General features: G+C 48.7%; 1 protein-coding gene across 1 annotated transcript in view; it reads left to right on the top strand.

Annotated features, from left to right (window-relative positions):
• Positions 1–11,286, top strand: part of SPSB4 (splA/ryanodine receptor domain and SOCS box containing 4) — a 61,654-nt gene extending 50,368 nt beyond the window's left edge. The window contains 1 exon segment of the mRNA XM_058551967.1: positions 9,881–11,286. Coding sequence (XP_058407950.1) covers positions 9,881–10,008 — 128 coding nt within the window. The 3' untranslated portion in view covers positions 10,009–11,286.
• Positions 11,287–24,502: the final 13,216 nt, after the last annotated feature.

Here is a 24,502-nt window from a genome sequence, read left to right as displayed (position 1 = left end):
CTCTGTTCCCATGAGGTGAGGACAGTGACTTTTTTTTTAACAGAAGAGATTTTCTCCAACAATTGATTAATGTTTCCTCAAAGCGTCATCTGGGAATAGTTTTCCCAGTGTTACGTAAAAGAGATTTCTTTGACTATGTCTCAGAGATATGTCTTCGGAGCCAATAAACATCCTTCTCACCCTGCAGTAGAGCTACTCTTATTCATCCTCTAAAACTTCTTTGCTGCAGCCTCCTCCAGGAAGCCGTCCTGGATACCCCCAGGCTGGGTTAGGTGCCCCTCTTCCTGGCTCTCGCAGCTTCCCCTACAATTCCTTCTCTTAAGCACGGACCCCTCTGGCTGCCACTATTTATTTAGGTCTCCCTGTCCTGTCTCTAGCCCTGTGAAGTTCTCTGTGCCCTGCTCCCTGCACGGGTCCTACAAAGCAAGTTTGTAAGTAGAAGCTTGGTGAATACGTGCATGTGTGATGAGCACCAGTGGGATAAGACTTTATCCTCCAAGTCCACAAAATGACATTAGAACTCGGGTATCCTTCCAAACTCTTCCTGAGAAGGCTTTAATTAAAACAGTGATGTTCTTCATGCCTTGATTTCTCCTTCTGCAGAACAGGCCAATGAAGACATCGTATGTTATTCAGAGAAATTTCAAGCTGCTGAAGGAGAGGGTCCCTGGCTTTGTCCTGGGGTGGGGGCTGAGCTGGGATTCCTCCCCAGTACAGCTCCCCACCCCAGCCAGGCTCCCCAGCCGGCAAGTGACGGGACCTTCTTCCATCCCCCACTCCTTCCCAGCCCAAACACACAAAGGTTCCTCCAGGCTGCATCTGCTTACAGGCTGAGAAGGCCCAACAGGGGCCGAGGCCACAAAGCCCCCAGGAGGGCCTGAGTCCCTGACGCCTGCCTGGAGCCATTCATTCTTCCTCACAGCTGGGAGAGGGCACTAGCTAACCCCGACCTGGCTTCGGCTCACCCAGAGCATGCAGCACAGTGAGCAGACAGGCAGCCCCAGCCCTGCTGAGATCTCAGCCAGCGTGGTGGAGAGTGCCTGTGGACAGAAGGCCCTCGGATGAGGGATTCTGGTCACCAGATCCCACATTCCTTTGACAATGCTAATGTGAACCTGTGGCTAAAAAGAGCCTCACTCGGTAAAGCAGAGTGCAGTCTCTAAGCAGCCAGCCCTGCCTAAGAAATAACAGCAGGTTATAGCCAATCAGCCCCCCTGGGCCTGGCTCAGCACCACCTCCCCCAGGAAGCCCACCTGGCCTGTGCCAGCAGCTTGGGAGCCACGGCCCTGGGTCTCCAAGGCTCATGTAACATTTATTTCCCAGCATCAGAGCCCTTGCCATTCACTTTTTCATGTGCGTTTAAACCTAATTTGATTGGGCCCAGTCAGAGTCCTTCCATTGCCAGGGTGAAATGTGGTTTCTATTGTGCCAAGTGTGTCAGCTGGTGGAAAGAACCCTGGGCCTTCTTGCCAAGTGACTTGCAGCACTGGTAGAGGCTGGGGCCCTGAGGAGGAAGGCGTGGCCACTCTGGCAGCTGGTGGCCGAGGCCGGCCAGAGCCCAGGACTGCCAGCTGTGCAGCCACTTTCCGCTCAGCTGTGTGGCAGATCGGGAGGGAGGCCCTGAAATGGAACTGAGCAGAGATGAGCTGAACTCAAGGTGCTTCTTGCTCCCAGTTCATTCCCCAGCACCCCCCCTGCGCCCCCACTTACCAGCCATCCCATCCTGCCTGTCTGCCCCCAGACCCTTTGTCCCCAGGAGTAGGAAAGTGTTGAGCTGGGTGAGGAGGGAGGTGAAGAGAAGGAATGTCGATGGATTGAGCAAAAAGTGGGGGCTCTGTGGCCTAGAGGTCTCCGTGAGGGGAAATAATGGTCACAGTGAGAGTGGCTGATCCGGTGGTCAGAGACCGGGGTACTGGAAGGGGCATTTAGGGGTGAGGCTGAGGTCCATGGTGTGGCCCAGCGAGGGGTAGCTGGGTAGAGGAGAGCGTCCCTGAGGATGAGGCGGTCCAGAACCAGGAGCCTGAGTGACGAGAGGGTTGTGCCTGTGGAGGATTCTGTCATCGGGGATGGCAGGTGTGGGTGGAGAGGGGACCTGGGAGGCCAGGGCAGAGCCCTGACAAACGAGGCGCCAGAGGTCAGTAGATGACAGCAGCAAGGATCAATCGGGAGAGGACGCAGCCGAGTGGCATGAGCCATGGAGGAGCTGGGACTTCTCCCAAGCAGATGGAGGCGGCAGAGCTTCACGTGTGGCAAGAGGGAGCAAGGAGCCTTGCCCCACCCCCTGGCCCTGGGAGCACAAGCAGCCCCCAGAGAAGGCTGAAGGGCAGTGGTGTCCTGGGAGAGCATACTCGGTGCAGTTAAGGCGGGAGGTGGAGGGAGCGCTCAGAAGGTGGGGGTGCAGTTTTCTGTGTGTGGAGCAGCAGTTCCAGAGGGCGCAATGGGAGATTTGGGTGGTGGGGAAGCTGAGGGCTGGCGTTGGAGGGAAGGAGGCACAGAGCATTATGGGGGATGCACTTTAGAGAAACAATGGCCACTGGAAGGAGGCTCTTCCCAGCATCATGAGCTAACGGATCTTCGTATCATTCATTCTACCTTCCTTTGCTTCTGTATTTCATTTACTCTCCTCTTTTCCTGGAAGCTCGTGCCATCCTGTTTCTCGGAATCCTTTTTAATCTTGCTGGAGCACCTCCTTGAGTAACTTTCAGACTGGGTGGGTAGAGGCTCTTCTTTTAGAGCCACTGGGCACATCTGAAAATGTAGTGGCTGTTTACTCTGCAGCAGAGTAGCTCCCCTCTGCCTGGGACTACCGTGGAGTCTTTGGGTGAGAATATTTTGCTGGACATACTTTCCTGTTGGGTACTGGGTCAGGGAGCTTGTGGGCCGGCTAGACCCTTGGGCACATCATCCAGGTGGAAGTGTCTTCTCATTTCCACCATCCGCCGTGGCCGCTTCTGCTGTGGAGAAGGGCTCACTCATGTTCCATTCGGTCCTCTGTTGGACCTCGACGCTGACCAGGAGCCTCCGCGAGGCTGCGCACCTCGTTCAGAGAACAGGCGCAGGTTCAGCTGGGGCAGAGAGGGGCACACAGCTGCCCCAGAGGCTGGGCTTAGAGTTCTTTAAGGGATGACCCCGACGTTTGCTCCATGCCCAGTCTGCCCTTCGTTGCTGGAGCTCGGGGCTTCTCCGGGCTCCTTTGGTAAGAGCCACGTGCCCCTTGGCGTGGGGCTGCTGGTTCTCTGCCTAATTTCTCCACCCTCCTGTCCACTGCTTTCTGTCTTCCTGGAACTTGCCCTCCTGTCCGGGCTGCTGACTGCCTTTCCTGCTTTCCAGCACTGTTGTCAGGTCCTTCACACACTCACCCCTCTTCTGTCGTTTCAGGGGGATGCTGGGCGGAGGAGTCCAAGCGTGTGGGCCCAGGCTGCCCCCTTGAGCACAGCCCCATATGGTTCAGGCGGCGTTTTCTAGCCAGAACCCCCTGTTCTGCGTTCTCCCCTCGGAGGTTTCCCACGCCCTCGCTCTGCGGTATGGCTTGGGAAGGCTGTGCGTTGTTTGGGACGCTTGCTGTACGACACTCCTCTGTGCACACGAGGTGACCTGATCACCCTCTATCCCGGGGGAAAATGAGGGCCCCACCGTGGCTGTGGGCACCATCTGTGCCGAGGACGCCTGTGGGCTCAGAGTTCATCTGAAGATGCTGCTTGTGTCCCGGCTGCAGTCACAGCCCTTTCCGCTGGGGAAACAGTGAAAACTGCTAAGGAAAAGCTCCAGATTCCAAATGCTTTCGAGATGTGAGCTGAGGTCTGTCGACCACAACAGAGCAAGGAGGTCCAGAAATGCCATATTTTAGACGTAAGTGGGTAATGACACCTTTGTCCATTTGTGTAATTAACTAAGTGGATTGACACCTGACAGGTGCAGACCCAGAGGGCAGAGGAACCAAGTCATTGGGGAGGAGGTGACTCTTGATTTGGGTCCTGAAAGAGGAGGCAGGCTTCTGGCAGGCAGTGCAGGGAAAGGTGTTCTAGCTGAAGGAGCAGCATGAGGGGAGGCCCGGAGGCATGCAGGCAATTCTCTGAGCCTTTGGACAGTGGACAGGTGTCAGTGGACAAGTGATTAGCACAGTGTCTGACACGCACAGTGTGTGTGTGCTTGCCTATGTATGTGTCTTCTCATTTCTTTTCTGGGAAACAAACGGTGCCCAGGTCTCCTTAAGTTCAGATTTCAGGACTGTCACTCAAGCCTTCCCCATCTGCTGACCGTTGTCTGAAACTGTTGCAAAAGAATTTCACCTCTTAACCTTAAAACGCTGATGTTTTTTCAAAATACAAATGCAGGCATGCGGGTAGGTGGTGACTCACGTCTTGCTATCTCCCCATTGCAGTCGGAGGAGACTTCAAAGGGCCCAGGGGAGCAACTCAGACCCCCAGTCCCTGTGCCAAGCTCCCCACCATTTCCATCTGTTGTGGACTGTTGTGACCAGATGAGCTGACGCCCCCACTGTATCAACAGCAAAGCAGAGTCCCTGGGCAGTTGTGTAGCTTACTCGGGGTCGTGCAGTGGGGAGTGGTGGAGAATTATGGAAAATTCGAGTCAGTGGAGAACTGTGGAAATGATTGCCTTGTGATATTTTTAGCACAGAACCAGACACCCAGCCCTGGCTCCAGTAAATCTTCATCAAGAGCAGAGCATTGTTGTCAATTAGGATGATGCTGAGGCATTTTTAGAACCACAATAAGTAAATTATCACTAGTTTTAAAGGTACCTCTTGGGCTGATGGCCTGAAATAAGACATACTGTAGAGAGAACACCTTTAAGGTAAGGGGCGTGTTGTGTCATACCATCCTCACAACACGTGGATGGAGGTGTCGCTATCCCCGTTTCACAGATGAGGAAAACGTGGCTCTGAGAAGGTGAGCCGGCTCTCTGGCCCACCTGTGGGAACGGGAGCTGGGATTCCAAGGCAGCGCCTTCCCCACTTGGCCCCATTGCTGCAGGTGGGACGATGCCTGGTTTGCATTGTGTCCACACCCACCACTGTGGAGCCGAGGCACTCCTAACTCGGTCAGTGACTTACTGTTTTTAATGTGAACTTGTTTTTGAAGTAGAACATATATGCCAAAAGTGTACCAATCTCAGATGATGAAGCTTGATGATTTTTACCAACTGAACACACTGGTGTAGCAGGACTCAGATAAAGGAGCAGAACAACACCCCCCACGAGGAGTTCCCTCCTGCCTCCCCCATCACTGCTCCCCCAATGTCACCCCTGCCCTAACTTGGTCATCATGTTTTTGAACTCTATACAGATGAAGTCACACAAAATGTACTTTTCGGTCACTCAAAATTATGTTTGAGTGATTCACATGTTTTTGCTGTGATTGTGGTTCCTTCTTTCTCAGGGCTGGTGAGTATTCCACTAGTGAAGACGCACAGTTTATGTATACATTCCACTGTTGACGGACAGTAGAGCTGTTGTTTCCGGTTCCGTGTGGATACAAATACTGCTTCTATGAGCGCTTGTGCACGTGCACTTTGGTGAGTGTGTCCGCCAGAGTAAACCTGCAGGCCGTAGGTTCAGCTGTAGGAGATGCTCCCAGTTCTCCAAGGTGGTTGCGCCATTTTACATGCCCCCCCTCCCCCGCAGCATTACGAGAGTTCCAGTTGCTCCACATTCTCACCAGCACTTGCTGTCTTGTTTTCGTTTTAGCCATTCTGGTTGGATACAGCAGAGTCACATGATGGTGTTAATTTGCTCTTCTCTGATGATTCATGAAGTTGAGCACTTTTTCGTATATTTATTGGCCATTTGGATATTTGCTTTTGCAAACAATGATTCCTTCTTAATTTTATCTTTAGTCAGAAAATATTTCTGAGAATGGCTCCCATGCTGAAAGATTCTGTTTCTCTCCCCACTGGGGTGATCATTTCTAAGCCTCGACATTTGGCAGTTCTGCGAAGGGCTCCAAAGCCAGCGGGAGTGAGAAAGAGGAGTCGGAGGTCGGCATCCGACACCGGGCATCCTCGGGGCTCTGGAAGCCCCACAGCTGCACCACCGGCTTTCTCTGTGCACTGGGGCTCGCCGTGCAGTCGTCAGTGTGAAGTTCCCCCAGAAGTGAGGGAGGATGAGATATAGTTCACATTTAGAGCTGAGACGTGCTCCGAACTCCATCCTCTGTCTCGCTTCCTTTCGCGTTTGGGCTCTGGATTGACTGCAGTGACTGCAGAGGAATGAGGATAAACGGGGCTCTTCCCTCCCCTTCAGCTCCTAACCAGGCAGAGGACACACAGGGATTGGGTGCTGACAAGGCTCAGGCGCAAGGCGTTGAGGACCCAGTATGTGCTGAGAATTTTGAAGGGATTCAGAAAGCTCTGAAGCTCTGGCAATGATGATCAAACGTTAACAGCTCAAAATTTCCTGACGCAAAATGCAAGCCCATCTCCCCTCACTTGGAGAAGGAGCTTCTGGCCCCCAGCCAGAGCCGACCTTGTTAACGGCCCTCCCCAAGCGTATCCTCACAAAGGGCCACCAACCAAATGCCCAGATGGGAGGAGATAGCTAGGAGGGCACCTATGAAGCACCTACTGTGTGCTGGTCACCATGTCAAGTGCTTTCCACTTCCTAACTCATTTGACCCTCACCACGAGCCTCTGGTCAGTTAGCACCTGCCCTGTTCTCAGGGGGCTCACAGGAGAGCGGGGAGCTAAGACAGAAATGCCGCCAGGTAAGAGCAATTCCTTTCAATAGCTTAAAACAGCTACGGAAGACATGCCCAAAGCAGCAAGTCAGACCTTCATTTAGCAGACATTTCTGGGCCATCCCTTTGTGACAGACCCAGGCTGGGGGGTGGGGGTCCTAAGACAGATGGGTCAGGGTCATGTCCTTTAAGAAGTTCAGAGTCTCCTTGTGACCATTCATTGATAAATGAATGAAACTGAAAATCCTTGCCACCTTTGTCTGAGTGGAGGAAGAGAGCACGTCCGGTCAGGGTGGTGCACGGTGCCCAGGTGTGTGCCGCCAACGGCCGTGAGTGGGGACCAGCGCTTCCGGAGCTCCCATTCACACGGTGCCCCGGGTGAGGTCCTGTGCACATGCCTTCTCCTTCCATCCTCTCTGTAACCTGGGAATTGTTGCTCCACTTTACAGATGAAGAAACAAGGGCTCAGAGTACGCTTCCCAAAGGCACAAACTTGTAGTTGGCAGAGCTCAAAATCAGAGACTCCAGATTCCTGGAGATCCCCAGGAGGGCATGTGCGGAGGAGGTGGGGTCCAACATGGCCCCGAAGAGCATGAGAACGGGAATGTGGCTGGCGGGGTCCACACTGGAATGGATGGGTGTGGGAGCAGAAAAGGCATCTTGGTTGCAGGGCAGCGGCTGAGGTGGGTGCAGACCTCACCGCGGGAGAGGTGGGCGAGGGTGAGCTGGGAAGGGGTCGGAGCCCAAGTAAGAGCCTGTGGACTGTGTCATATTCTGCAGTGCGCCTGGGAGACAGGAGACCCTCTCCTTCACTTCTCACTCTAAAGCACGGTGTTTCAGGGAGGCAGCACGCAGCTCTAAATATAGGCTTTGGGGCTGTATGATTCTGGACATCTCTCTGAGCCTCAGTTTCCTTTCTCTAAAGTAGGCACGGTCACATCTAAATGAGATAAACCTAGCGTAGCAAAGGGGACAGAAGAGATGCTCAATAAATGTGGTTAAGATATAAGACAGGTTCCAGCTTCCAGCTGCCTGGGTTCGACTTCAGGCTTTACCACTTGCCAGCTGTCTGTCCTTGTGCAAGTGACTTACCCTCTCTGTGTTTCCGTTTCCTCCTCCTTAAAATGAGGATGATAATAATAGTTCCGACCCCAAGAGGTTGTTGTGGTCTGAGTTTGAGCTCACATACATGCCTGTGAGCTGATACAAATACAGAGCTGGGCACAGCACCTGGCCCCCTGACAAGCCTTCCGTAAAGAGCAGCTACAAGTCCCTTGCGTTCCTCACACTACCTGGTAGGTAGGTAGCAGCTGCTCATTTAACAAGGTCTGTTGGTTTTCTTTCTCCCCAGCATCCAGTGGCACAGGCAGCCCTGGGCTATGGGAACTAAACGGAGACCCTGGAACCTTGCAGGGGGAGGTCAGCTTCCAGCAAGATGTGGAGGACGGGAGAATTTGGGTCAGGGGGAGGGCAAGGGGTTCACAGAAGCATGATTTGGGGGGCATGCAAAGCTGGGAGCAGAACCAGGTATGGAAAGGGAGCAGGAGAGCTGGGTGCAGGGGTGTTGCTAGGGGAGAAATGGGGACGCCTTGAGGGGGTGTCAAGTGTTGGCCTAGGCATGGTGACTGTGAGACCATGTGACTGGAGTGAGTGATCTGCCTTCTGGGCCTGGAAAAGGGGATGCCCAGGCCTCCCTGGCCAACCGAAAGGGTCTGTGTGAGGATCAAAAGAGGGTACGCAGGTGACAGTGTTTAAAGCCACCAACACTCCATGCAGATTTGCCCCATGCGGCCTCGCCTCATATGAGGGGGAGCTGGATACACTCTTGTGCGTAACGCCCCAGCCGAGTCCCGCTTCATCCTAATGGCTCTCTTTGTTAACGCTGCAGCTCTAGTCAGTGGAAATCCCTACGAAACACTGTTGACCAGCTCCCCTCCCTTGTGATAGTATTCCCATCACAACTCTTGTGTCAGTATTTACCATGTATGGTTTCATTATATCTTAGCACATTATAGAATGCTTTTAAAATATCACTTGTTTAGGTCCCAAAAAAGTGTTAAGATGCAGCTTCAGGCCTCTAGCACGTTCCTATAGGCCTGGGAAACTAGGCCTGTACAAGCCGTACGAGACAATGTGTGACCACCATCATCTTCATTGCTGATCCAGCTGAGTGGCACCATTCCTCTCCTCCAGACCTCCTAGCCTGTCCTGTTTTATGCCTCTGTGCCTTTGCCTGTTCTCTCTGCCTAGAACACCCTCCCCAACCTCACATCACATAAAACTCCTATTCACCCTTCAAAACCCCCTTCAAGTATCCTCTCTTTGAAGCTTTGAAACAACTCTTCCATGCAGGAACTGCCCAGCTTCTGGCCCTATGCATTTAGGAATTATTGCGTAGGTCACACTCTATTACAGGTATTCACCTGTTTAAACTCCCAGACCACGAGCCTTCCTCCACTTCCAGGGCTCCCTCTGGCCTTGGCTTACTTGTCTCTCTATCTCCGGGGCCAATCAAAGGGCCTGGAAGAGAATAAGAGCTTAATAAGTATGTCTGCAATAAACCTAGTTAAACTTGGTCCTACGTCCAGAGGTTCCATGGCTTATGGATTTTAATTCATGAATTTTTCCAGAACTGGATATTGGGAGAAAATGCATCCCTCTGCTGACCATCAAAAGAGGCTATAGGATAAGTTTGAGGGTTCAAAGGCATTTCAAACAGCCTCCCCTGACCTACCCTGTTTTTAAGAGGAAGCCCTTGTAGATCCACCCTGGGTCAGCGGCTCTCATTGTTATCATGACCTACAGAGAGAAGCATTTCTTACATTGAGACCCACTAAAAACCCACATCGGAGACAAAACTTTCATGGAACAATATTTGCCCTTGCTATGGGCATTGCTCTCCATTTCTCTTTCTTCTTTTTGTTCTTTTAATTGCTGGTCACCACCCGATGAATTGACCCCACGATTCTTTAGTCTAATTGGTTTGCATCCCAGAGTTTGAAAAACACTGCTCTAAGCCTTCTGCAGCTAATGTAACCAGAGAAGCCTCCTCAGAGGAGGAGCCCGGGGCCCTGAAGGTCCGCTGCGAGGAGCAGGTGGGCCGGTGGTGTGCAGCGGGTGGGCGGGGGAGGGGAGGTGGGAGGAAGGCACCGGCGAGACGCTAACCCGCTTCCCTGTCCTTGCAGCCGAGCCCCTGCCGCTGATGGACCTGTGCCGGAGATGCATCCGCTCGGCGCTGGGCCGCCCGCGCCTCCAGGACATCGGCTCCCTGCCGCTGCCTCAGTCTCTCAAAAACTACCTGCAGTACCAGTGAGCGGGCCGAGGGCCGCGCTGTCCTTCACGGTCACGCAGTACGGCCAGGAAGGGGTCCTCCGCACCCCGCCCCCCGGGACGTGCAGCTCTTTGAAAGGCCAGGACGTGCTCCCAAGCTTGGACGCGATATGTCTGTTGCCGACAGTATTTGCTGCCTTGGCCGCAGCCCTCACGTCAGACACCTCCTTGGAAGCCACGAGGAGTCTGGAGCCTGCGCCCGCCGAGATCCTGCCGCCGCCCGGGACGCTGCGGCCGCTGGTATTGATCGGAGAGCCTGCTTCCTTCCTCCAGACAATGAACAGGCGTTTGGGCGGGAGACTTTCTGCCGTGCGCCCCGGTGCAGACAGGGCTGCGGGAGGGTCGGCCAGCTCGGGGAGAAGATTGCCTCTGAATAATGACTGAGGAGAGCAGCCTGATGGCCGTGCCCCTCCGGGCCCCACCCCTTGCCAGGGCAGCGGGATTGTGGTGACACGTTAGGACTTTGTGCCCCTTTGGAAGACTTTACCCGGGGATGCCCAGCTGCAGAACTGGCAAGTGGACAAAGTGGTGTTAGACCCTGGGAGCTCACCTCTGTGAACGTCCTTTACCTCCCTTCCAAGGGCCGCCCTGCCTGCCCCCCACATCCTCCGGATGCTCCAGGCACCTCTATTCAGGGAAGCTGAGTCTGACTAATTCACCCAGGGACAGAGTATATCCTTTAGTAGTATTATTTTAAGCAGCGTTGCATTTTAAAAGAGGAGTGTGGTGAGGGCAGTACTTGGTCCAAAGGTGCTATGAGGGGAATTGGGGGCATTGTGACACCCAAGTGGGTGATGTCCTCAGGCTGGGGAGCCTTCCTGGGGTGCTGAGGGGCTCCAGGCAACCATGCATTCAGGAGGCAGCCTGGCTGCCACAAAGCTTTATTTGAGCGAATTATTTTTTCACTTTAGGAGACTGTACGAGTTTGTTTCTGTTTCAGATGTGCTGTGCTGTTAATTTATCAGCTTGGGGCCTTGGGGGCAGCCTTGTAACTGGAAGGGCGGATGTGGGAGGCACCCTCTCCGCCCGCTCGGAGCCGGGTCCTCTCGTGGAAGACGCTGCTGCTGCTGCTGTCGCCGCCGCCACCGTTGGGCATCTCTCATGTGTTCTTGACGCTCTCTGCCCAGACTCGTTGTTAACTGGAAATTGTCACAGCAGTGGGATACCAGAGCCCCAGACGGCACTGCCTCCCCCCACTTTAATGTGAATTTGACTGATGAATGAGGAGCGTTTCTAATAAAGTTTGTCGTTCAGTCCGTCAGCTGTGTATTAAATGCTCTTTGGGGAGGGGCTGGGTGGGCTTCTTCCATGACCTGGCTGGTCCCTCCTCAGACTTCAGTACACAGGAATGTGAATCCTTCTCCAGGTGCTTCTCGTGTCTTCTGTCTTGTCCCCGCTTGAGCCCAAACTCTAGTCATTTACAAAGAAGAGCGAATGCCCCAGAAGAGCGAGTGTGCCTGAGTCCTGGGTCTGTGCAAAGCCAGGCGTGATGGTGGAAAACCAGGTCCAATTCCTAACCCCGTGATGTCCAAAGGGTGGCTCTGCATGGGGCACAGGGTCAACCCTATGGGACAACAGTCACAAAGTGGACCCAAAGTGGGGCTGGCTGTGACTTTGGAAGTGCATGTTGTCACCAAGGAGCAGTGCGAATTCCTGAAGGGCGAGTGTGCGTCTTAGCCAGGCTGGGAGCTGGGAGCAGGTCAGGAGCAGTTCAGGCTGGTCTGGGTCAGGACTGCACGACACTCATCCAGCAGCACGGGCCGCCAGCACTCACTGTGCCAGCCTCCGCGGACGCAGAGCCCAGGCAGGTGTGTCCCAGCCCCAGGGGAGACGTTTACAACGCAGCCTAATAAAATGAGAGGGGGCTCATGAAGGGGGTGGGGGAGACAGGGCCTGAAGGGAAGGCTTCCTAGAGGAAGAGGCACTCCACACCTGCTTTTTAAGAGAAGACAACCTTGGGGAGGACAGACCAAAGGAACCAGACTCGCTGCCCCTGCCCCTAGGGGGGAGTGTTCTTCCTGCTCTCACCTCGGGGCTGGAGGCTGGGCCCAGCCTCCGGCAGGTTTCTGTCATTTTGGTTGTGGGAGGCAGCTTCCTGCAGAGGTGCAGGCTCAGGCTTTGGGGTCAGGAGGCCTGGGTTTGAGTCTCAGCTTTGTCACTTATATGCTGTGACCTTGGGTAAGTCGCTTCCTCCTCTACACACTGTGGGGGCTGGACCGGTGGATGAGGACTCTGCCTCTCCCAACTATGGGCTCCCAGTTTCAGCACCAGTGTCCAGCTTGGATGCAGGTATTGTTGGGCATTTGTGTGTGCCCAGCACTGCCTGGGGACAGGAAGGAAGGGCTGTGGCCCTGCTCTGTTGGAGCTCACATTCTTAGGGGGAGACCAATGACACATGGAGGGAAGAGATGAGCTGGGTGGGGGCTAGAGAGCGGGGAGCAGAGGACCCCATTTCTGGGAGTGAGCAAGGAAGGCCTCTAGGGAGACACTGAGTTCTGGAAAAATGAGAGAGAGCCAAACACGTGAAAGGGAGTGAGTGGTGGGTCCTTTCTGGGTGGGGTGACTTCCTGCCGTCCCATCCTTCTCCATGCCGAGCTTCTGTGTCCCAGTGAGCTGAGCTGAGGTCGGGAGCCACGGCACTGCCACTCTGCCCCGGGCTCCAGCTCAGTTTGCCTGCGAATATGCGACATGTCTCCAGGGCTCCTTGTGTATTAGGCCGCCTCCCTCACGCGCGCGCACACACACACACACATACCCGAGGAAAGCCTCTCCCTGGAGACATCCTGGGAGCCTCCTGGCCGCTCCCCAGGGCCAGTGCCCGTGGTAACCCAGCCCCCTCCCATCCTTGGCACGTTCTCTGAGGTTTGGCTTCTCTCCTTGACCCGTTTCTCACGAGGCACTTTCTGAAACAGTCCCGTTGTTTCAGAGCACACTGTAGGCACGGTCCCCACGGCTCTGACCCTGCTGAGCTCCCCAGTTCACCCTGTCTAACATTCCGACTTTCCAGATAAAAGCCATCCCTCTTTCCCTTGCTTTTCTTCTCCTCACTCGTGCCAGCAGCTGGCTTCTTTGGGGGCCATCTTTCACTAAGAATCAAAGATTTCATCACCTCGCGATGTTACAGCCACAGTGGCGGCAGGTAGCAAGAACACATGGCGACCAGTTGGTGCCAGGACAGCTGTGCCCTCGCCTCAGACCTCCTCCAGCTGCAACCTCAACAGGAGGACGTCCACACCGCAGCAAAGGGACGGGGACCACGCAGCGTTACTCCTCAGGTCCCTAACAAGGAGTGGAAATCTCCACCATTAGTCCCAAACACAAGGAGTTGGTCTGCCGTTCCCTCTGCACGTGTGCTGTCGTCCCGTTTAGTGTCTGTGTGTGTTTAATAAAATTGAGCCCAACTCAGAAAAAAATCAAGTAATTTAACAGAAAAGCCAGCTTTCTGACTTCTCTTGCAAAGTAGGGAGATGTGTTAAGAGCAGGCCCACATTCCTTTATGGTGGTGTTGGCTGCAGCTGAGTAGTGACATCCCCTTGAGAAGGGCCCCTGTTCTGTGATCCACGCCGGGTCCGCCCCTCCCGCGGCACATCGGGACCTCTCACTGCCCACCTCCCTCGCGGGCCTTAACTGTCTGGGTCCAGGTCAAGGCTTCTGAGTTTGCCTCTCTGCACTATTGCTGCAACACACATCAGTGAGTAGTGTACACACACACACACACACACACACACACACCCCAAGGGAGGCTTCACGCAGGGAGTCTGCTAGTTCTGGACTTGACTTGGAAGTGTCTCACAGCCTCGGCCACTGATGCCCACGGAACCCACAGACACTGAGATCTCTGCCCAGACTCCACAGATGACGTGTGTGTCCCTGGTCAGATGGTGGACTCCTAAAGGACGAGGAGAAGAATTCGTGGGTCCTCCTTTACTGAGCTGGATGACATGATTAGACAAGCCTGGCTGCACGGTAGGATCCCTTGAGGAACTTTGTCAAAAGTCCCAGTGCCCAGGCTCTTGCCCAGACCAATTAACTCAGGACCTCTGGGAGTGGGCCTGGGCCTCGGTAGTTTTTAATGCTCTCCAGGTGATTCTAGCATGCAGCCAGGGTTGAGCCCCACTGGATGAGGTGCTTAAGTAAGTCATCTCAGTGGAGATGCAGTTGACCTTAGTGAGAATGTCTCTCATAGACCAGAAAAAAGTCTCCCCAGCCCACCCAGAAGTCTGGCCTAATGTGTCATCTTGCTTAAGGAAGCAAGGTTTGGAAATGCTAGGAACCAAGCCATTCTTATAGCCAGGTCTCACTATCTCAAATTCTTCAAGTTATGTCCCATTCTTCTGACCAGCACAGAGGCCTCAGTAACACTGTCCTGGTGCCCGGGGATTTTTCCATCCAATGGAGATAATATGCTAATGATTCGCTGCACAGGGATGGCATTTGAAGGAAAGAATTGCCTTTCAGTCATGACTTTGAGTCAACAAATGGGTCTGTACCAGGCTTTGTGTCAGATCCAAGGGGGATCTTGCTCCTGCTGCCCTAGAGCACCCACACACCCCAGCAGGGAGACCGACGGGCACACGCCAGAGGTAAGTCCCTGCTGCCAGTATGAGCAAAGGCCCAGAGGAGAGAAGGCACAGCAGAAGCAATACATGGAGGTGGGAAACGGCTTGGAGTATGATAGGGCATGGTGACGGGTCCCAGGTGACAGAGGACAAGCTATATGGGGGAAGGGTGCAACGATGAAGGATGAGGGCCTTGTAAGCCACACTCAAGAATAGGGCTTGGTATGGGTCAGAGTTCAGGAGGAAATAGCCAGCACATTCAAAAGGGAGGCCGAGGAGAGTTTAATGAAGGGGCTGTGTACAGAGGTGTGGGCAGGGCTCAGGAAACTAACAACTGAGGGTGAAGGACCCTGGGCCGGCAGCAGTGGGAAGGCAAAATAGTTACCGTCCCTAGGTTCGGAGGGCTAAGAGAAGGGAGCAGTGACTGGAAAAGGGGGAACTGGAGCTGTAAGAGGGGCCACCCAGCAGGAGCTACAGCCTTAGATGGAGAACCACAGCCAGTGCCAACCACAGCCTGGCAGGGAGGGAGCCGGGCCATAACAACCTGACCATCTCTTGTCCCTCCTCCCGTCTCCCATCAGTACCTCCCATTGGCTGAAACCCCTGGGAGCATAGCGGGCAGGGGAACCTGACTGGTGTTGTCCATCGAGGTCCTACAGAGCAGGGCGGAGAAGGAAGGAGGGTGGATCTACGAGTATCAAGAGGAGAATATTCAGTAAACTTTATCCCATAGATCTGAAAATTCTTTTTTCAAACAAAATTGCAAAGATCCAAAACTTTAGCGTATAAATAGATAAAAGCTAATTTGTTCCAATGTCTGTGCTGGGGCGCTTTTGCACCCCACTCCTGTACCTCTCCCACCTGAACATCGGATGCTCAACACCTGAAGCTCTCAAGGGAGCCTTAGGCTGCCATCAAAATTATATTCTTCCCAAAGTACAACCCTACTGTGGAACAAGAAGCAGCATGTCCAGGGTCTGGAACGAGACTTTTAGAAACGCCGTTGCAGGAGCCACAGCGAGTCTGAAGCAGGAATGATGAGGTCCCGATGTCGTGGAGGGTCTGTGGAGGGGGGCTTAGCAAGCAGGCAAGAGCAGAGGTGGAGAAATGAAGGGAAAGGCTGTTGGTGTCAGGGAGAGAAGGAAGGCCTGGATGAAGGCTCGGGATTGGGAGCTGGGGAAGACAGAGCTGGTGAAACGGGCCAAGTCCTTGGGGCTTTATGATGCAGCGCGTGCAGGAGTTAGGCAAGGGAAGATGTGAGGACACTCCCATTCATTCATTCACTCATTCATTCAACAAAAATTTGTTGAGGGCCTGCTGTGTGCCAGGCACTGCTGGTGGTGCTAAGGATACCAACATGAAGAAAACAAACAAAAATCTCCACCCTCATGGAACTTATGTTCCTGTAGGAAAGGTACATAAGCAGGTAAACTGGTAAATATAGAGAAAGCTGATGGTGCTCAAGAGAGAAGAGACGAGACGTAGGGAGCAGATGGCGGGGTCCCTGCCATGGTGCGCTTGTAAATGTTTAACAACCAGCTCTCCAGGGAAAACAAAAAGCCCTGATTTGTAGTGTTTGCTGTTTTCCATAGTGTAAATACTCCCACCATGGTCAATTTCAAGCTCCAACATGATGTCGCTAAATGCAGAGTTGGGAAAAGATGATCTGTAGCCGTCCGTTATACAGTATTTCCACCATATAGATACAATTAATGTAAATTACCTGAAGGGCGAAGAGGATAGTAAAATAATTAAAAAGTGATGAGTTTTGAGTATGTATTATCTTTGTTTTTAATATAACTTATTTAACTGCAAGTTTATATGGTTTAATTTTTAATAATGTCTGTAATCAATAACCAGCTTGCAAAATTCCTGAAATGTTAACCATCCACCATTGCAGGCAGTATGAGCCAGCTCCTGGATACCACCGGGCAGCTGGAATCAGATTCCCCCAGTATGATTCTTTTTTTTTTTTAAGACAGTCCCAATTAATTCTTTTTTTTTTTATGCCAATCCTCTTCCTTTTTTTTCCCCCCCTTTTTCTCCCCAAAGCCCCAGTAGATAATTGTATGTCATAGCTGCACATCCTTCTAGTTGCTGTATGTGGGACGCGGCCTCAGCATGGCCGGACAAGCGGTGCATCCGTGCGTTGGTGCACACCCGGATCCGAACCCGGACCGCCAGTAGTGGAGCGCACGCACTTAACCGCTAAGCCACGAGGCCAGCCCCTGTTTATGACTTTTTAAAAAACTTTCAGAAAACTAGGAAGAGGGGGACTTAATCTCATAAACACCTACAGCTAATATCATGTTTAATGATAAATTATTGAATGCTTTCCTCTTGAAATGACAAACAAGAAAAGTTGCCACTCTCACTTCTACGCAACATTATATTGGAAATCTTAGGTGGTTCAATTAAACAAGAACAAGAAATGAAAATGTATAAAAATTAGAAGGAAAGAAATAAAACCATCATTGCAGGTAACATCATTGTATACATAGAAATGAATCTATAGAAAACTATGAGAATTAAGACAGGGGCTGGCCCCGTGGCTTAGGGGTTAAGTGCGCGTGCTCCACCACTGGTGACCCAGGTTCAGATCCCGGGCGCGCACCGACGCACCACTTCTCCGGTCGTGCTGAGGCCACGTCCCACATACAGCAACTAGAAGGATGTGCAACTATGACATACAACCATCTACTGGGGCTTTGGGGAAAAAAAAGGAGGATTGGCAATAGATGTTAGCTCAGAGCCAGTCTTCCTCAGCAAAAAGAGGAGGATTAAGATGGATGTTAGCTCAGGGCTTATCTTCCTCAAAAAAAAAAAAAGAATTAATAAGACAGAATTTAGAAAAGTCATCAGACACAAGGTCAACATTTTGAAAATTGTATGTCTACATATCAGCAACAATTAGAAAATGAAATTTAAAACAATGCCATTTATAGCAACAAAAATAAGAAAATCTAATGAAAGATGTGCAGTACCTCTGTACTGAAAACTACAAGACATTGTCAAGAGACATTGAAGAAAATCTAAATAAATAGGGAGATACACCATGTCAGTCACAAGATTCAATATTGTTAAGATGTCAGTTCTCCGCAAAATGATCTACAGAGTCAATGCAATAACAATAAAAATTTTCTGAGTTTTGTTACGGAAATTGACAAGTTGATTCTAAATTCATTTGGAAATGCGAAGGACCTAAAATAACTGTAACAATCCTAAAAAAGAAAAACAAAGTAGGAAGACACGTTACCAGATACTGAGACTTACTTCAAAGATATAATAGTTAAGATAGTTTGATATTGGTATAAGGATAAACGAATAGATGAATGGATAGAATAGAGTCCAGAAAGAGACCCACGCTTACCCGGTCAATGAATTGCGTTACTGAAATCCAGTGGGGGAAGATGGTCTTTTCAATAAGTGGTCCTGTGTCAGTTGGATGTCCACACGGGAAAAACATGAATCTTCACCCCCATCTCACATCAGAGACAAAAGTTAAATTGAAAGTGATTATAGACCTAAACATGAAAAGTAAAACGAGCAAAGCTCCTAGAGAAAACAGGAAGAAACCTTGGGTTGGGTTGAGCAAGGCTTTCTTACAGCACAAAATGCAGTGGCCATAAAGAAGAAGATAAATATTTTGAACTTCATTAAAATTAACAACTCTTCTTCATCAAAGGACATATTGAGAGAGAGAAAGGGCAGGGCACAGTCTGAAGAAAATAGTTGCAACACACTAACTGACCAGGGATAGCACGACTGTTCCTAACAAGCCCAAACTGGAAACAACCCAAACGTCCATCAACAGGAGAAGAAAAAAACAAATTGTGACATATGCATACAATGGTATACTATATAATGTATATATATTTTGTGTGTGTGAGGAAAATTAGCCCTGAGCTGACATCTGTTGCCAATCCTCCTCTTTTTGCTGAGGAAAATTGGCCCTGGGCTAACATCCGTGCCCATCTTCCTCTACTTTATGAGCTGTGCACATGTCCGCTCCCGGGATCTGAACCTGCGAACCCCAGGCTGCCCCAGCAGAGCCTGCGAACTTAACCACTATGCCATCAGGCTGGCCCCTATATAATATTTTTTTAAAGAAACAGGGGCCGGCTTGGTGGCATAATTGTTAAGTTTGTTGCACTCTACTTTGGTGGCCCGGGTTCACGGGTTCAGATCCCGGGTGCGGACCTACACCGCTCATCAGGCCACGTCGTGGTGGCGACCCACATACAAAATAGAGGAAGACTGGCACAGATGTTAGCTCAAGGCTGATCTTCCTCAGCAAAAACAATAAAAAAATAAAAAAAGAAGCAGACTACCTCTACACACGACATGGATGGCTCTCATGACAGTGTTCAATGAAAGAAGCTCGACATCAAAGAATACTCAACTCCAGCTGGGTGAGTTCAAGAACAGGCAACAGTGATCTCTGGTGGTAGAAGTCAGAATAGTGTTACTTTGGAGGGGCCGGGGGTGTGTTATTGATCTTGATAGTGAGCATGAGGGAGCTTACTGGGGTCCATGAAAAGTTCCACGTTTTTATCTAGGTGATGGTTACACAAACACATACATGTGTAAAAATCCAGCAAACTATATCCTTAGGATTCGTGTACTTTGTTTATGTATAGAATACCTAAATTCAAGAAAAAAAAAGGAGGGAAGGGGCAGGATCCCCAAATTTCTGTTTTCATGAGGTTACTTCTTTCTCGCTAGAAATGCTTTGGGTTCAATGTAGTATGTCCATTGACAGCAACTAGGACAGTTACTGCATCTGAGAAGAGAGGTGGTTCCACAGCAGGAAAAAAAAAAAAAAAAGAAAGAAAAGGAGGTTGAGAGATTGGAAGGTTCTGAAGAACAAAGAATCCCATTGTCTCGTGAAAATGTCTCCAAAGAGCTGGTGTCCTGGAAGCACTCCCAGGAGCACGACACCTGTTCGGTGATCGCCCCTATCAAGTGGCTCCTGTCAAGCAAGTGTGGATGCCCTTACCAGCCCAATTGCACACAGGGGATAGTTTCTAGAATTTCACATTTCCATCTAAAAATGTACATTCCTGGGGCTGGCCCGGTGGCGCAAGTGGTTAAGTGCCCGCGCTCGGCTGCAGTGGCCTGGGTTTCACCAGTTCGGATCCCTGGCGCACACCAACGCACTGCTTGTCGAGCCATGCTGTGGCAGCGTCCCATATAAAGTAGAGGAAGATGGGCACGGATGTTAGCTCAGGGCCAATCTTCCTCAGCAAAAAAAAAAGGAGGATTGGCATCAGACGCCGGGGCTCAGGGCTGGTCTTCCTCACCAAAAAAAAAAATATATATATATATATATGTACCTCACTTTCCTGGATAATGGTCATACTACACAACAGCCCCGTGGGATTTTCACCTAGAGCCTAAGAGGACATCACTGCCCACTAGCTACAGAAAAATCAACTTTTTTTTTTTTTGCAAACAGAGAAGATAAGCCTTTTCTTTAGAAAAATCTCTTGAAAGGTAAATCCCTTCTCCATTATCAGTGTGTGGCAGTCCCACACTCCTCCCAAACCCCTCCAAGATTTTCAGATGAAGTTCCCAGGACTGGTTCTGAATTATTAGAAGCTTAAAACAGAGACTGAAAGTAATCCTTTTCTTGTAGAAATAGAAACAAATATTTCCATACAAAATGTTATGATGTCAGGGCTGGAGGCACAGGGAGTGGGTGGGGGAAAAATGGATGAGACGGGAACATGACAGTCTATTACACTGTTCATTCTACTCTTACTGTTTAAAATTGTCCATAATAATAATAAAAAGAACAGATTCTCTGCAGGTGAATTGATTTGGAAGGATGAACATTTACATCTGATCACATGAGTTAATCGGGGGATTCTGACTGTTGAAATCAACTTGCTATTTCTCATCAACCTTTGAAAATGAAAATAAAATTCCATGATTTGATCTCCAGGTCACTAATAATTTTCTATCATCAATGTGTTCTTCACTGACTGGAGTCTAAACTTAGAGTGTAATAGCTTCTTATTTGCATTTTTGACCACTAATGAACATATTTGGTTCTTGTGTGCTCTCTTTTATCTAGGTTCTTTTATTCGGAATAATTATTTTAGGATACAGCCATCTTTTTAATGTGCAGCAATAGCTCCTTTTTACTGCTGAGTAGCATTCCACTGGACAGATGCACCACAGTTGGTTTATCCATTCGCCATTGATGGACATTTGGGTTGCTTCTGGATTGGGCTATTACAAATAAAGGTGCTATGAATGCTCATATGCTTTCTTTTCTCTTGGGTAAATACCTAGGAGTGGAGTGCTGGTGTATGTATGTAGGTGTATGTTTAACTTTTTAAGAAACTGCTGAATTGTTTTCCAAAGTTGTTGGGTCATTTTATATTCCCAGTGTGTAAGAGTTCCTCTTGCTTCACATCCTAGCCAACATTTGATATGATCAGCCTTTGTAAGTTTAGGTGTGAAGTGCTATTTCACTGAGGTTTTAATTTGCGGATCCCTGATGACGAATGATGTTGAGCATCTTTTCATATGCTTATTTACCATCCATATATCTTCTTTGCTGAAATATCTGTTCAAATCTTTTTCCCATTTTTAACTGGCTTATTTTTTAAATAAAATTTTTAGAGTTCTTTACATAATTCTGGATGCACATCCTTTATCAGATGTATGCTTTGTTCTTCCCAGTGCGTGGCTTGTCTTTTCATTCTCTGAGCAGGCTCTCTGAAGAGCAGAAGTTTTTAACTTCATTGGAGTCCAAATCATTAATTTGTTCTTTTATAGACTGTACTTTTGGTGTCTTATTAAATAAACCTTTGCTTTACTCACGATCACAAAGATTTTCTTCTAGAATTTCTATAGCTTTAGGTTTTACATTTAGGTCTTTGATCCACTTTGAGTTAATTTTTGTATATTGTGTAAGGCTTTGATCAATGTCATGCTACTGAGCACAAATATCCAAATATTCCAGTACCATTTCTTTCTTTCTTTCTTTCTTTGTTTTTTTTTTTTTTGTGAGGAAGATTAGCCCTGAGCTAACATCCGTTGCCAATCCTCCTCTTTTAGCTGAGGAAGACTGGCCCTGGGTTAACATCCGTGCCCATCTTCCTCTACTTTATATGAGATGCCACCACAGCATTGCTTGATAAGTGGTGTGTAGGTCCGTGCTAACGATCCAAACCCATGCACCCTGGGCCGCCAAAGCGGAGCACGCGAACTTAACCACTATGCCACCAGGCTGGCCCTCCAGCACCGTCTCTTAAAAAGACTATCCTTTCTCCACCCAATTGCCTTTGCATTTTTGTAAAAACTCAGTTGTCCATATATGTATGGTCTTTTTCTGGACTCTTTATTCTGTTCCATTGATCTGTTTGTCTATCTTCATGCCAATACTACACTGTCTTAACTACTGTAGCTTTATAATAAGTCTTGAAATCAGTTAGTATTAGTCCTCCAACTTTGTTCTCTATGCAATTCATTTTGGCTACCCTAGGTCCTTTTTATTTTGATCCAAATTTTAGAATCAGCTTGTCAATTTCTCCCAAAAAGAAAATTTGCTTGTATTTCAATAGAGATTGCACTGAATCTATAGTTCAATTTGGGAAGAATTGATATCTTAACAATATTGAGTCTTCCAACTCATGAAAAACATCTCTCTCTCCATTTATTTGTCTTCTTTAATTTCCCTCAAAAATGATTAGTAGTTTTAGTGGACAAGTCTTGAACATCTTTTGTGAGATTCACTTCTAAATATTTAATGTTTGTTGATGCTGTTGTAAATTTTTAAAAAAAATTTTCTACTTTGGATCATTGGTTGCTAGTATTTAGAATTACAATAGATTTTTTGTGTGTGTGTGAGGAAGACCAGCCCTGAGCTAACATCCGTGCTAATCCTCCTCTTTTTTTGCTGAGGAAGACCGGCTCTGAGCTAACATCTATTGCCAATCTTCCTCCTTTTTTTCCCCCAAAGCCCCAGTTGATAGTTGTATGTCATAGCTGCACATCCTTCTAGTTGCTGTATGTGGGACACGGCCTCAGCATGGCCAGAGAGGCAGTGCATCCGTGCGCGCCTGGGATCCGAACCCGGGCTGCCAGTAGCGGAGCGTGCGCACTTAACCACTAAGCCACCGGGCTGGCCCCAAGAATTACAATAGATTTTTAAATGTAGATCTTGTATCCTACAACATTGCTACACTCATTTATTAGTTCCAGTGTCTTTTTGTAGATTTCATAGGATTTTTTTACGTAATAGATCATGCTATCTGCAAATAAGAATAGCTCGACTTCTTCATTACCAATCTGAATGCCTTTTATTTCTTTTCCTTGCCTTATTGCATTGGCTAGACCCTCCAGTACATGCTGAATAGAAGCAGTGAGAGCAGACATTCTTGCTTTGTTCCTGATCTTAAGTGTATAAATATTCAGCCTTTCACCTTTAACAAAGATGTTAGCTATAGGTTTTTCATAATGTCCTTTAACAAGTTAAGGAAATTCCCTTTAGAAGAACTGCTATTTGCTGTGAGTTTTTATCTGGAGTGGATGTTGTATTTTGTCAAATGTTTTCCTGCATGTATTAAGATAATATGTGGTTTTTCTTTTTCAGTTTATTAATATGGTGAATTGCATTGATCAATTGACACATGTTAAACCAACCTTGCATTCCTGGGATAAACTCACCAGTTACGTATTATCCTTTTTTACAGATTTTGGATTTGATTTACTAACATTTTGTTTTGAATTTTTGCATCAACTTTGTGAGGAATATAGTTTGTAGCTTTCTTTTCTTGTAATGTCCTGTGTCTGGTTTTGGTGTCAGGATACTGCTGACCTCATAGAATGAGTTGGAAAGGATTCCCTCCTTTTCAATTTTCTAGAAAAGTTTGTGTAGAATTGGTATTATTTCTTCCTTAAATGTTTAATAGAATTCTTCAATGAAGTCATCTGTGCCTGGATTTTTCTTTGTAGATAAAAAAACAAGACCCAACTTTATACTGCCTACAAGAAATATGTTTGTTTTTTAAAAAAAGGAGTTCATGCCCCATCTGTTCTTTGTTCCCTTTTTCTTCTTTTTCTGCCTTCTTTTGGATGAACTGAATATTGTTTATGTTTCATTTTATCTCCTTTGTTGGGCTTATAAGCTATAGCTCTTTGTTTTGTTATGTTAGTGGTTGCTTTAAGGTTTATACATCTTTAACTTAGCATGCTATACCTTCAAGTGATATTTTATCACTACTCATACTGTATAAGAACCTTACAATCATATGCTTTCATTTCACCCATCCTAGTCCTCTGCTTCTGTTGCCATATATTTTACTTATACATATATTATAAACTCCACATTATTGGGGCTTTTCATTGTTGTTTTTGTTTAGACAGTCAATTATCTTTTCAATGAGATTTAAATAAGAAGAAAAAAAGTTATATATTTACTCTTTTAGTTACCATTTACAGTTTTTCTTTCATAAAGATACATATCTGCATCTCTAAATTAGGATTTCAGATTTTCATACTGACCACCTGTTAGCAAATCCCATTTCTGTCTTCCTTCCTTTCCATTGTTTGTTACTTTGTAAGCATTGAACATCTTGAGGCTCCTTCCATCTGTGGTGTGGTATATCCTTCTCTGATTGTTATAAGATCATAATTTTATTCAAGTATGCTTTGGAATGTTCCAGAAAGACAGCCTGTTCTCCCCTCTGTATGAAGGAGAATGTGCCAGGAGCCTGCTGATAAAATGAATAAATGGAATTGAACAATTTGGTGTAAATGAGTTGACATCTGAACGGTTCAAAGGGATCATAGATGCCAGGGAAACTTCTCCTTTCTGAAAAAAGACCATTCCCATGATGTCTGCAGAGTCAGAGAAAAGTCATAAGCCTGAAGAAAATTGCAGAGATATTTGGAAACTAGTTC

Source organism: Diceros bicornis, chromosome 2 (assembly GCF_020826845.1).
Source record: "Diceros bicornis minor isolate mBicDic1 chromosome 2, mDicBic1.mat.cur, whole genome shotgun sequence".
Taxonomy (NCBI): domain Eukaryota; kingdom Metazoa; phylum Chordata; class Mammalia; order Perissodactyla; family Rhinocerotidae; genus Diceros; species Diceros bicornis.
Note: the sequence above shows the minus strand (reverse complement) of the source record. Positions and strands in the feature narration are given on the sequence as shown.